General features: G+C 44.2%; 1 protein-coding gene across 1 annotated transcript in view; it reads left to right on the forward strand.

Moving 5' to 3' along the window:
* Window positions 1-12977, forward strand: part of ncf4 (neutrophil cytosolic factor 4) — a 106264-nt gene that overhangs the window by 50206 nt on the left and 43081 nt on the right. Inside the window, exons 4-5 of the mRNA XM_063062333.1 lie at window positions 7016-7086; window positions 10919-11046. Of these exons, the coding sequence (XP_062918403.1) occupies window positions 7016-7086; window positions 10919-11046 (199 nt within the window). The remainder of the gene's footprint in view (window positions 1-7015; window positions 7087-10918; window positions 11047-12977) is intronic.

A 12977-nucleotide genomic window follows, 5' to 3' on the forward strand; every position in this document is an offset into this window, starting at 1 on the left:
ATGAGATACAGGGGCAGAATTAGGCCATTTGGCCCATCAAGTCTACTCTGCCATTTCATCATGGCTGATTCAATTTTCCTCAGCCCCAATCTCCTTGTTCTTGCCATATCCCTTCAAGCCTTGATTAATAATGGATCTATCAGCCTCTGCCTTAAATATACATAAAGACTTGGCCTCCACAGCTGCCTGTGGCAAAAAAAATCCCTTTGATAATAAATTTACTTCGAACTTTGAATTTTGAATGTCCTTAAGTATCAAAGAAAATATACATCCTGATGCGCCTTCTTCATGGTTCAATCTATGTTCTGAACCCAGGAGAGGTCCTCCAAGATGTTGATGAATAGTGATATATATCCCTATTATTTCTTGCAATAATATAGTGACTTTTAATGAAGTGTATTGGTTAGCGTAACACTTTCCAGCACCAGATATAAGATCAGAGATCAATTCCTGCCGCTGTCTGTAAGGAGTTTGTATATTCTTCCTGTGACCATATAACCATATCAAAAATTACAGCACGGAAACAGGCCATCTCGACCCTTCTAGTCCGTGCTGAACTCTTACTCTCACCTAGTCCCACCGACCTGCACTCAGCCCATAACCTCCATTCCTTTCCTGTCCATATATTTATCCAATTTAACTTTAAACAACAACATCGAACCTGCCTCAACCACTTCTGCTGGAAGCTCGTTCCACACAGATACCACTCTCTGAGTAAAGAAGTTCCCCCTCATGTTACCCCTAAACTTTTGCCCTTTAACTCTCAAATCATGTCCTCTTGTTTGAATCTCCCCTGCTCTCAATGGAAAAAGCCTATCCACATCAACTCTATCTATCCCTCTCATAATCTTAAATACCTCTATCAAGTCCCCCCTCAAATCTGGGTGCTCCGGTTTCCTGCCAAGATGTATGGGTTGGGAATAGTGAGTTTTGGGCATGCTGTGTTCTCTGAAAGCCTGGCAACACTTGTGGGCTGCTCCCAGCATAAACCTTGCTGATTGATTTGACGCAAATGATGCCTTTCACTGTGTTTCGATGTACAAGTGACAAATAAAACCACTCTTTAAAGGTGAGGGCAAGAGTTTATCCTATCATAAAGAAGTCCATTCAAGAGTGGTAACAGTGGGACAGAAGCTGTCCTTACGCCTGGTGGCATGTGCTTTCAAGCTTTTCTATCTTCTGCTGATGAGAGAGGTGAGGAAAGAAAATGTCTGGGGTGGGTGGGAACTTTGATTATGCTGGCTGCTTTACTGAGGCAGCAAAGTGTGTAGACAAAGTCCACGGACGGGAGGCTTTTTCCCACAATGTGCTGAGCTGTGTTCACATCTCCCCATAGTTGCTTGTGGTCTCAGGCAGAGCTATTGCCCTGTCAAATCTTTATGCATCCAGACAGAATACTTCGTATGAAGCAGCAATAAACAGTTGTACGTATCGATGGGGACATGCCCAATTTTTTTTAGCCTCTTGAAGATGTAGAGATGTTGGTGAACTTTCTTGGCTGTGACATCAACATGGTTGGACCAGGACAGGTGATGTTCACACCTCAGAACCCAAAGCTCTCAACCTCAATACTGTTGATGTAAACAGAAACATGAGCAGTGTCTCACCCCCTCCTAAAGTCAATGACCAGCTCTTTTGTTTTCTTGACAGCGAGGGACAGGTTGTTGTCATGATCTGTCTTCCTATAGTGCCTTCCATGATGCTTTCTGGGTGAATTGAAATGCTGTACAAATGATGAAGCACTTCTGTGGGAAACCCAACACTACTCTTGGGGCACTGGAAGCTCCCATAAAGTTTAAGGAAAAAAGTAACCTATGCAATAAGACCATAAGGCATTGGAGCAGAATTAGGCCATTCAGAACCATCAAGTCTGCTACACACACAATGCTGGAGGAACTCAGCAGGTCAGGCAACACCTATGGAGAGGAATAAACAGTTGATGTTTTGGGCTGAGACGCTTCATCAGACTGGAAAGGAAGGAGGAAGAAGACAGAGTAAGAAGTGGGGGGGAAGGGAGGAGTATAAACTGGAAGGTGATAGGTGGAGCTAATGTAAGGCTATAGACAAACCCTGCTCCTCAGTGTCCAGGGAAACCCTGCAACCAGCCAACTACATAAGCCAGTTTAGGTGCAGGCTGCGTAAACACCCAATTCACAGATCAGACAGAACACCATAAGCAGTTAAATACGTACACTTTATGAATCTTACTGCGAATATCGGTTAACAAAGAATACACTCTAAAAGAATAAAACAATGAAAGGCGCCAAAGTTCAAATAGAGTTTTAAAAGTCAGTGCACTTAATGTTTCGTTGGAGCTGAATATCCTGCAGAACCTCAACCCTCCGTCCTCAGCCTCCAACGATCCGCACGGGACCACTCCTCGGGTGGTCGACCAGAGCACCTCCAAATGCGATCTTCTGCCGCCCGAGAAACTCGCCAAACCACATGGTCCCCAGCCATATGAGACAGAATATCACCCACAAAAAGAATAACATGGACACTCATTTGTTCGTTCCTCTCCTTATCAATAATATAACCCAAACAAGCAGGGAGAGAGAAAACTCCTTACATCACAGTTATTGTTACAGAAAAGCTATTTTATATAACATACAGAGAAGCCATTTTAGACACCACAGCAGACCCAGTTACACTAGTGCTGGGTGAAGGAGGAGGGATGAAGTGAGAAGATGGGAGGTGATAGAAAAGTAAACGGGCTGATGAAGAAGGAATCTGATAGGAGAGGACAATGGACAATGGAAGAAATGCAAGGAGTAGAAGGAACCAGAAGGATATGATGAGCAAGTAAGGACGAGGGAAGGGATCAGAGGGGAGTCAGAAAGGGAAATGGGGAAAAGAAGATTATCAGAAGTTGGACAAATCGATATTCGTGCCATCAGGTTTGAAGCTACTCAGGTGGAACATGAGGAGTTGTTCCTCCATGCTGAGAATGGCCTCATCATGAAATGTAGAGGAGGGGGAGGCCATGGACATGTTGGAATGAGAATGGGAACTAAAATTTAAATGGGAGCCATTGGGAATTCCCGCCTTTTGTGGCAGACAGAGACAAAGTGTTCAACAAAGCCTATATGTTTTAAAGTTCAAAGTAAATGTATTATCAAATTACAAATATGTCACCATATACAATCCAGAGATTCGTTTGCTTGCATACGTACTTTATAAGTCCAAATACCAGAATAAAATCAATGAAAGATTGCACCAACTGGGCATTCAATCAGTGTGCAAAAGACAACAAACTGTACAGACACAAAAGAAAAGAAAAAATAAATATCGAGAACATGAGTTGAAGAGTCCTTGAAAGTGAGCCCATTGTTTGTGGGAACAATTCAGTGATGGGGTGAGTGAAGTAATCCCTTCTGGTTCAAGAGCCTGAAGGTTGAGGAGTAAGAACTGTTCCTAAACCTGGTGTGAAGAGTCCTGTACTTTCTTCCTGATTGCAGCAGCAAGAAGAGAGCATGGCCTGTGTGGCAGGGGTCCCCTGATGGTGGATGCTGCTTTTTGCAACAACGCTCCATGTGTATGTGCTCGATGGTGGGGAGGGCTTTACCCGTGATGGGCTGTATCCACTACTTTTTGTAGGATTTTCCATCCAAGGGCATTGGTGTTTCCACACCAGGCCGTGATGCATAGTCATAGTCATACTTTATTGATCCCGGGGGAAACTGGTTTTCGTTACAGTTGCACCATAAATAATAAATAGTAATAGAACCATAAATAGTGAAATAGTAATATGTAAATTATGCCAGTAAATTATGAAATAAGTCCAGGACCAGCCTATTGGCTCAGGGTGTCTGACACTCCAAGGGAGGAGCTGTAAAGTTTGATGGCCACAGGCAGGAATGACTTCCTATGATGCTCTGTGCTGCATCTCGGTGGAATGAGTCTCTGGCTGAATGTACTCCTGTGCCCACCCAGTACATTATGTAGTGGATAGGAGACATTGACCAAGATGGCATGCAACTTAGACAGCATCCTCTTTTCAGACAGTCAATATACTCTCCACCACACATCTATAGAAGTTTGTCCATGTTTTAGATATAATACCAAATTTTCACAAACTCCTAAGGAATTAGAGGCACTATCATGATTTCTTCGAAATTGCATTTATGTGCTGGGCCCAGGACAGGTCCTCTGAAATAGTCTGGTCATTCTCCTCGGACCTCTGCATTTTCACCCACAGAACTACTGCTCATTGGATGTTTTTTCAAAATTTTCACACCATTCTCTGTAAACTCTAGAGACTCTTGTGCATGAAAATCAAAATCCCAGGAGCTTCTGAGAGACTCAAAACATCACGTCTGTCCCAAGCAGTTATTCCAGAGTCAACGTCATTTAGGTCAATTATTCTTCTCCATTCTGATGTTTGAGCTGAGCAAATGAACCTTGTGACCATGTCTGCATGTTTTTGTGCATCAAGTTCCTGCTACATGATTGGCTGATTAGATATTTGTGTTAATGAGCAGGTGTTCAGATGCACCTAATAAAGTGGCCACGTGGGCTCGGAGACTATTGAATAAAGCAAATACTATAGTAGTAGTAATGTAATCAATTATAGCAAGGGGTTTCCCTTCAGTTGTCTAAACTGCTTCCAGATGCTTCCAAGTTTTATGGCTTTTTTTAAAAAGAATGTTGAGTTGTCATTACAGAATCACAGAGGAGTAGTGGTGGAAATATAGAAAGAAACATTTCAAAGGCTCTTATATAGGCACATGAATGTGCAGGCAATGGAGGGATGTAGACATCATCCAGGCAGAAGGTTTTAGCTTAGTTGGCCATTTGATGACTCATTTAATAGGCTTGGACATTTTTATTGTGCACACAAGGCCCTGTTAGATATTGATAATGTGAATACGGTAGGTCTGGTTCACTGATTCATGGCGAGACCAATCTCCCAGTGGCCACACATTTCAATTCCCCATCCCATTCCCATTCTGATATGTCCATCCATGGCCTCCTCTACTGTCAAGATGAAGCCACACTCAGGTTGGAGGAACAACACCTTTTACTCCGTCTGGGTAGCCTCCAACCTGATGGTATGGACATTGACTTCTCTAACTTCTTTTAATGCCCCTCCTCCCCTTCTTGCCCCACCCCTTATTTATTTATTTATTATTTATTATTTATTATTTTTTCCCCTTTCTTTCCCTCTCTTTTTCTCCCTCTGTCCTTATCACTATATCTTCCTCTGATGCTCCCCTCCCCTTTTCTTTCTCCCTAGGCCTCCCGTTCCATGATCCTCTCCCTTCTCCAGCCTTGTATCTTCTTGCCAATCAACCTTCCAGCTCTTAATCCATCCCTCCCCCTCCTGTCTTCTCCTCTCATTTCGGAATTCCCCTCCCCCCCCCTCAAATCTCTTACTATCTCTTCTTTCAGTTAGTCCTGACGAAGGGTCTCGGCCCGAAACGTCGACCGTACATCTTCCTATAGATGCTGCCTGGCCTGCTGCGTTCCACCAGCATTTTGTGTGTGTTGCTTGAATTTCCATCATCTACAGGTTTTCTCGAGTTTGCTCACTATTTCGTTTTTCATACCATTCTCTGTAAACTGATTGTCTTGTGTGAAACTCCCAGGAGATCAGCGGTTTCTGAGATACTGAAACCACCCTGTCTGGCACCAACAACTATTCCATGGTAAAAATAACTAAGATCACATTTCTTCCCCATTCTGATGTTTGGTCTGAACAGCAACTGAACCTCTTCACCTTGTCTGCATGCTTTTATGCATTGAGTTGCTGCCACGTGATTGGCTGATTAGATATTTGCATTAACAAGCAGGTGTATAGGTGTACTGAGTGAACTGGCCACTGAGTGATTGGTACCATATCCTGCCTTGAGATTCATTTTCTGCAGGCATTTACTGGAAAAAGACCCTTCATCTGGGACCGAAAGGGTAAAGGAAAGATTGCCAGTATAAAGGGGTGAGGAGAGGGGTAGATGCAGTTGAAGAGGAGTGATGGGGAGATGGTAGAGGAAAGAGTGGAGAGAGTAACAGACAAGTTCATGTGACTATAGTGGTGAGCCTGTGGTTGAAAAACAGGAAAGCATAGCACAGTGCAGGATCTTTGGCCCTCGACATTGTACCAACATTTTCACCTCCTCTACCATCAATCTAACCACTCCCTCCCACAAAGCTCTCCATTTTTCCCTAATCCATGTGTCTATCTAAAAGCCTCTTAAAAGTCCCTAATGTATCTGCCTAATCACCACTGTCAGGGCGTTCCACGTACCCAGCACACCCACCCCAGATATTCACCCTGTACCTCCTCCAGATACCTTAAAGTTATTCCCCTTTATATTAGCCATTTCCACCCTAGGAAAATGCCTCTGGTTCTTCACTCCATCTATGCCTCCTGCCATCTTGTACACCTCTATCAAGTCACCTCTCATTTCCCTTCTCTTCAAAGAGAAAAGCCCCAACTTGCTCAATCTTTCCTCATAAGACGACAGTGGAAATCACAGAGAGTGGAGGAGGAGATGTGGTGGACTCATAGAACTCCTGCCAAAGAGCAGAGGAAACCTTTATCAAAGACAGCATACCTTGACGAGACCTTAAGTCCATAAGGCATTGGAGCAGAATGAGGCCATTCAGTCTCTCGAGTCTGCTCCGCCATACCATCATATCCCTCTGAACCCCATTCTCCGGCCTTCTCCCCAAAACCTTTAATGTCCTTATTATCAAGAACCTATCAGCCTCTGCTTTAAATCTGCCCAATGACTTGGCCTCAACAGTCACCTGTGACAATGAATTCCTGATTCACCCTGCTCTCCCTTTGCTGTAGAATAGTGAAATGGAGACACAAGAGATGACAGGTGCTGGATTCCGGAGCAAACTGGGTGAAGGGTCTCAAATTGAGATGCTGACTAGATCACAGGGGTTTTGTAGTGGAATGTTACTACCCTGGCAGCAGGGGTAAGGTCGGTGTTCTTTGCTCACTTGACTTGCCCCATGATACCTATGTTTATTCTGCTTGTAACAAGATTTCCTTGTTCCAAATTAGGGAAAGTTTACCTCGGCAACAAGCAAGAGATTGCAGAGAAACGAATACCTGAACTCAACATGTACATGAAGGTAAGAAGTCCCTTAAACAGCAGATGCTTCCCTTTCTCCCCCTTGTCCAGCTACTGTACTTCTTTGCATGGTTCTTCCATTTCTCCAAGAGTCTCTCTATTCATCTGTTACTATTTAATGGATTTGACGATGGTGTTCAAAGCCAGAAAATGTTTTGGGAAAGAGTAAATAAGGACATCACGATGAGACAAACAAGGTGCTCAGGTTGAAGATCTTTGACAGATTGCGACAAGCAAGGCTTAACACCACCCGTCCCCCCCTTCCCCCGCCACCACTACAACCACCAGCCTAACCAATTTCTACAGGAGCACCATTGAGAGTGTCCTGACCAGCTTCATCTCTGTCTGGTAGGGGAATTGCAAGCCATCTGACCACAAGGTCCTACAAAGGATGGTGAGGGCTGCTGAGAGGATCATCCAGGTCTCTCTTCCACCCATCCGAGATAGTTATCAGGAGTGCTGTGTACATGGGATCCTTAGCATTGTCAAAAATCCCTCCCATCCATCCCACAATCTCTTTGACCCCCTATCATTGGTCAGGAAGTACCATAGTATTAGGGCAAGGACTGTTAGAATGGAAATCAGCTTGTTCCCCAAGGCTGTAAGACTACTGAAATCAGGCTTTTGTTACCTACTGTTTGTTTATTTATTTTATGATACTCTTCCTTCCAGCCCTTTGAGCCATGCCAGTCCTGGAACCCCTAACCCCAGTTTAACCCTAACCTAATCATGGGCCAATTTACAATGACCATTTAACCGAATCGGCGCGTCTTTGGACAGTGGGAGGAAACTGGATCACCCTGGGAAAACCCATGCATTCCGTAATTATTTATTACAGAGGAATTGAACTCTGAACTCCAACACCCCTGAGCTGTAATAATGTGCTAACCACTACGTGCCCATGGTGCTGTTCAATGGCAGGTGGATAAATTTATATTTGGGGTGGGTGGGTCTTTGATGACTGAGGCAGCGAGAAGTATAGACAGGAGTCCATGGAGGGGAGGCTGGTTGCAGATGTCAATTATTCTGCATCCTGGAGGCAGCTGTTAATTGCTTTAAATCTTTCAAAGAACCTTTATCATCTAATGACAGTGGTCTGGCCTGGCCTGGGCCCCACTGAATACCAGGAGGTTGAGTGTGTTGTCAATTACTGATGTTTCTGCTGTCAGCAGTATTTTCATCAAAGGAATGTTAATGACATCCATTAATACTTGGAAGTTTAACCCTAGTCATTTTCATTCCAGAATGTAAGAGTCATAAAGTATCTCGAAAGAGCCTGTTTTGTGCAACTTCACAAGGTCTCCGTGAACTTTACAACAGCCGATGTACTCTTTGAAGGCTAATGCTGTGGAAATGTATAAGATGCTGGAGTCTACTTGTATACACTAAGCTCCCACAAACATAGTGTTTTAAAATGTTAATTGAGGACTTAAAAATTGCCCTGGTCTCTTTGAACTGAGCTATGTGGTATTGTGGTATTGTTCTCTTACTGTTAATGAACAGCAGACAGACTGGTTTCAGAACAATGGCACAGTCATAAGGAATCAGAATCAGAAAGATTAACATAGTTGAAAGGACAGGGAAAGAGAGATAACTATACCTTAATCAAATGGGCACAAGAGAGTTCAGGGAAATACTAAGGCAGAAATTAGCTGATAGTATATTCATGAAAAGCAGGAATATGTTGGAAAAATTCAGCAGGTCAGGCAGTATCCATGGAGAGAGAAATGGTTTAGGTCTGAGATCCTTCATTGGAACAGAGAAGGAAAGGAATCAAATTAGTATACAAAGATGAGGAGCACAGATGCTGGAATCTGGAACAACTCACAAAACACTGGAGGAACTTAGCACTGAGGCAGCGTCTAGGGAGGGAATGGACAGGCAATATTTCACGTCAACACTGGGAGAGAACAAATAGAATATTTGTAATTGGTTAAGACCGAGATACATGGATGGTATTTATGAGCACGAGAAAATCTGTAGATGTTGGAAATCCAAAGCAACATACATAAAATGCTGGAGGAACTCAGCAGGTCAGGCAGCATCTACGGAAAAGAGTAAATGGTCAAAATTTCCAAAGATGAGGTTAAAAGGGAAGTGGAATTAAAATGGGTGGTGACAGGGAGATTCCGCTTTTTCTGGTGGATGGAGCATAGATGCTTGGCAAAGCAGTCTCCCAAACTACATCAGGTGATGGACTACGTCAGCAAAGTGGTATCCCAAACTGTGTCAGCTGATGGAGAGTAGGCACTCGGTGAACCGTGCTCACAATCTGTGTCGGGTGACTGAGCATAGGTGCTCAGCCAACAGGTCTCCCAATCTAGTCAGGTGATGGAGAGTAGGTGCTCAGAGAACAGGTCTCCCAATCTACATCGGGTGATGGAGCGTAGGTGCTTGACAAAGCAGTCTCCTAATCTATGTTGGGTGACAGAGCGTAGGTGCTCAGCGAACTGTGCTCACAATCTGTGTCAGGTGATGAAATGTAGGTGCTCAGTGAACTGGTCTCCCAATCTATGTCGGGTAATGGAGCATAGGTGATCGGCTAACTGGTCTCCCATTCTATGTCGGGTATCTACTATCTCCATGGAAAAAGCTTGCCCTACACACCTTTAAACATTCCTCACTCAGCATAAAGCTATTTCCTTTAGTATTTGACATTTGTACCCTGAGAAAAGGACTCCAACTATCTACACCTCTTGTAAACATAGAAACATAGAAAACCTACAGCACAATACAGGCCCTTCGGCCCACAAAGTTGTGCCAAACATGTCCCTATCTTAGAACTTACTAGACTTACCCATAGCCCTCTATTTTTCTAAGCTCCATGTACCTATCCAAAAGTCTCTTAAAAGACCCTACCGTATCCACCTCCACCACCGTTGCCAGCAGCCCTTTCCGCGCTGTCTCCACTCTCTGAGTGAAAAACTTACCCCTGACGTCACCACTGTACTTACTCCCCAGCACCTTAGACCTGTGTCCCATTGTGGCAACCATTTCAGCCCTGGGAAAAAGCCTCTGACTATCCACACGATCAATGCCTCTCATCATCTTATACACTTCTATCAGGTCACCTCTTATCCTCCGTCGCTCCAAGGAGAAAAGACCGAGTTCACTCAACCTGTTTTCATAGGCATGCTCCCCAATCCAGGCAACATCCTTGTAAATCTCCTCTGTACCCTTTCTATACTTTCCACATCCTAATTTTATAATGTTCTGTGTTCCTACAATTGTAATATAATTGTGTTCTCACAATGTTTATAATGTAATTTTATAATGTTCTGTCAGGTCTCCCCTCAGACTCTGATGCTCCACCACATCCTTCCTGTAGCTAGGGGTCCAGGTGTGGCCCAACCAACAGTTTGTGCAGCCGCAGCACCACCTCTGAACAATTAAACTCAGGGACCAGTGAAGGCAGGCACGAGGCAGGCCGTCTCTACCATTCTGAATGGTCCGTCCCTCATTTTGAGATTCGGCTTAAGCACTGATGCATAAAATAGAGCGACCCAACAGTATAGCAGTGATTGCCAACTGGGGTTCAATTCTTGCCACTGTCTATCAGGAGTTTGTACGTTTCCTCCAGGTGCTCTGGTTTACTCCCACATTCCAAAGACAAACGGGTCAGAGTTAGTAAGTTGTGGGCATGCTCTGTTGGTGCCTGTAGTGTGGTGACATTTGTGGGCTGCCCCCACCACAGCCCTTGGACCGTGTTTGTTGTCGACAAGTTTCACTGTCTCAATGTACACGTGATAACTAAAGCTAATCTTATTGAATAATCTTATAAAACAGGGTGATATTTTTTGACTGATTTTTCCTAATTTTCACTAAAATTCCAGAAAGTACTTGCCCTTCCAGCCTGGTTCCTCCTTGATGAAGATCTCCGGATTTTCTTCCATCAGACCACTGAAGACAGCATGCAGGTACCAAATTCTCTCCGGAGACTGAGGCCACCCACTCGGAAAGTGTGAGTAACTGTGGGAATCACTTTGATAATCAACTTATTTTGAACTTTGAATGGGAAGTTCTGGCAATGCCCATGGATGCTGAATTTTCTCTCTGTTGCAACTACAGAGGCAAGCTACCTTTGGTCTGCAGCTTCTTTATGACAATTCCAGTCGCAGAGTCTCAACTCAAAGCATCCACCATCCCTTCCCCCACTCAGCTCCTACCCTGACACTTGAATTCTGCCAGAAGTTTGTCTTTTTCTCCATACTCAGCATCTGCAGTCCTTGTGTTTACATGCATCTGATTGTCTCCCTTTATCTATGCCATTCCTTATGTGAGGTACTGTCTCAATAAGGCGACATCTGCCATCCAGGATCCCCACTGCCTGGGTCACGTCCTCTTCTTGCTGCTACTATGGGCTAAGAGGTAGGGAAGCCTGAAGTCCCACGCCATCAGGATCAGAAATTAAACACAAGAAACTCTGCAGATGCTGGGGTCAAAGCAACACTCACAACACGCTGGAGAAACTCAGCAGGTCGGGCAGCATCCGTGAAAACGATCAGTCAACGTTTCGGGCCGGAACCCTTCGTCAGGTTCTGAAATTGTTCTATTTTCCTACAACCACCATGTTCTTGTACTATCCTACACAACCCTAGTTATTAGACCATATGACACTGGAGCAGAATTATGCCATTCGACCCTTCAAGTCTGCTCCATCACTTGATCAGAGCTGATTTATTTTCCCTCTTCTCAATCCCATTCATTCTCCTGCCTTCTCCCTGTAACCTTAGATATCCTTTATAATCAAGAATCCTTCGCCATTCCCCATTCCCTCTCTCACTTTATCTCTTCCATCTGGTGCTCCTCCCCCTTTTCTTTCTTCCTTGGCCTTCTTTCCTCTCCTATCAGATTCCCCCTTCTCCAACCCTGTATCTCTTTCACCAATCAACTCCAGAGCTGTTTACTTCACCCCCTCCCCCCAGTTTCACCTATCACTTTGTGTTTCTTCCTCCCCTCCCCCTCCTTTTAACATTGATTCCTCATCTCTTTATCTCCAGTCCAGATGAAGGGTAAGGGTCTCGGCCTAAAATGTTGACTATACTCTTTTCCATAGATGCTGCCTGGCCAGCTGAATTCCTCCAGCATTTTGTGTATGTTGCAAGAACCTATCAAACTCTGCTTTAAATATACCCAATGACTTGGCCTCCACAGCCATCAGTGGCAGTGAATTCCACAGATTCACTACCCTCTGGCTAAAGAAATCCCTCCTCACCTCTGTTCTAAAGTGATGTTTTTGTGTTCTGAGGCTGTGCCCTCTGGTCCTAGACTCCCCCACTATCTGAAACATGTTCTCCATAACCACTCTATCTAGGAGTTTCAATATTCAATAGGTTTCTCAAGCCTCAACAAGTTCATCAAATGATCCTCATTCATAAACCTTCTTTCAGACACTTACAGAGAAAAATGATAAATACAATAGAATTTTACAAAAAAACGATACACAAACAGACAAAGACTGACAAGCAACAAGTGTGCAAAAGAAGGCAAGTTGTGCAGGTAAAAATAATACAGAGAACATGAATGATGAGCACTTGAGAGTGAGTCTGTAGATCATAGAACCAGTTCGGAGTTGAGGTGAGTGAAGTTATCCACGCTGGTTCAGGAGCCTGATGGTCGTGGGGTAATAACTGTGAAGCTGGTGGTGTGGGACCTAAGGCTCCTGTACTTCCTGCCCGATGGTAGCAGCAAGAGGCATGTCCTGGGTGGTGGGAGTCTTTGATGATGGATGCTGCGTTCTTATGGCAGTGCTCCGTGTAAGTGTGCTGAATGGACTGGCCAGTGTCCACCACTTTCCGTAGCCTTTTCTGATTAAAGCAAATCTGAAATCAAAAAGGCAGGGCATTTTATACTGCCACATCATCAGTATGAGAAAGCAGAGATGGGTGATGA

This window comes from Mobula hypostoma, chromosome 11 (assembly GCF_963921235.1).
Source record: "Mobula hypostoma chromosome 11, sMobHyp1.1, whole genome shotgun sequence".
NCBI lineage: Eukaryota > Metazoa > Chordata > Chondrichthyes > Myliobatiformes > Myliobatidae > Mobula > Mobula hypostoma.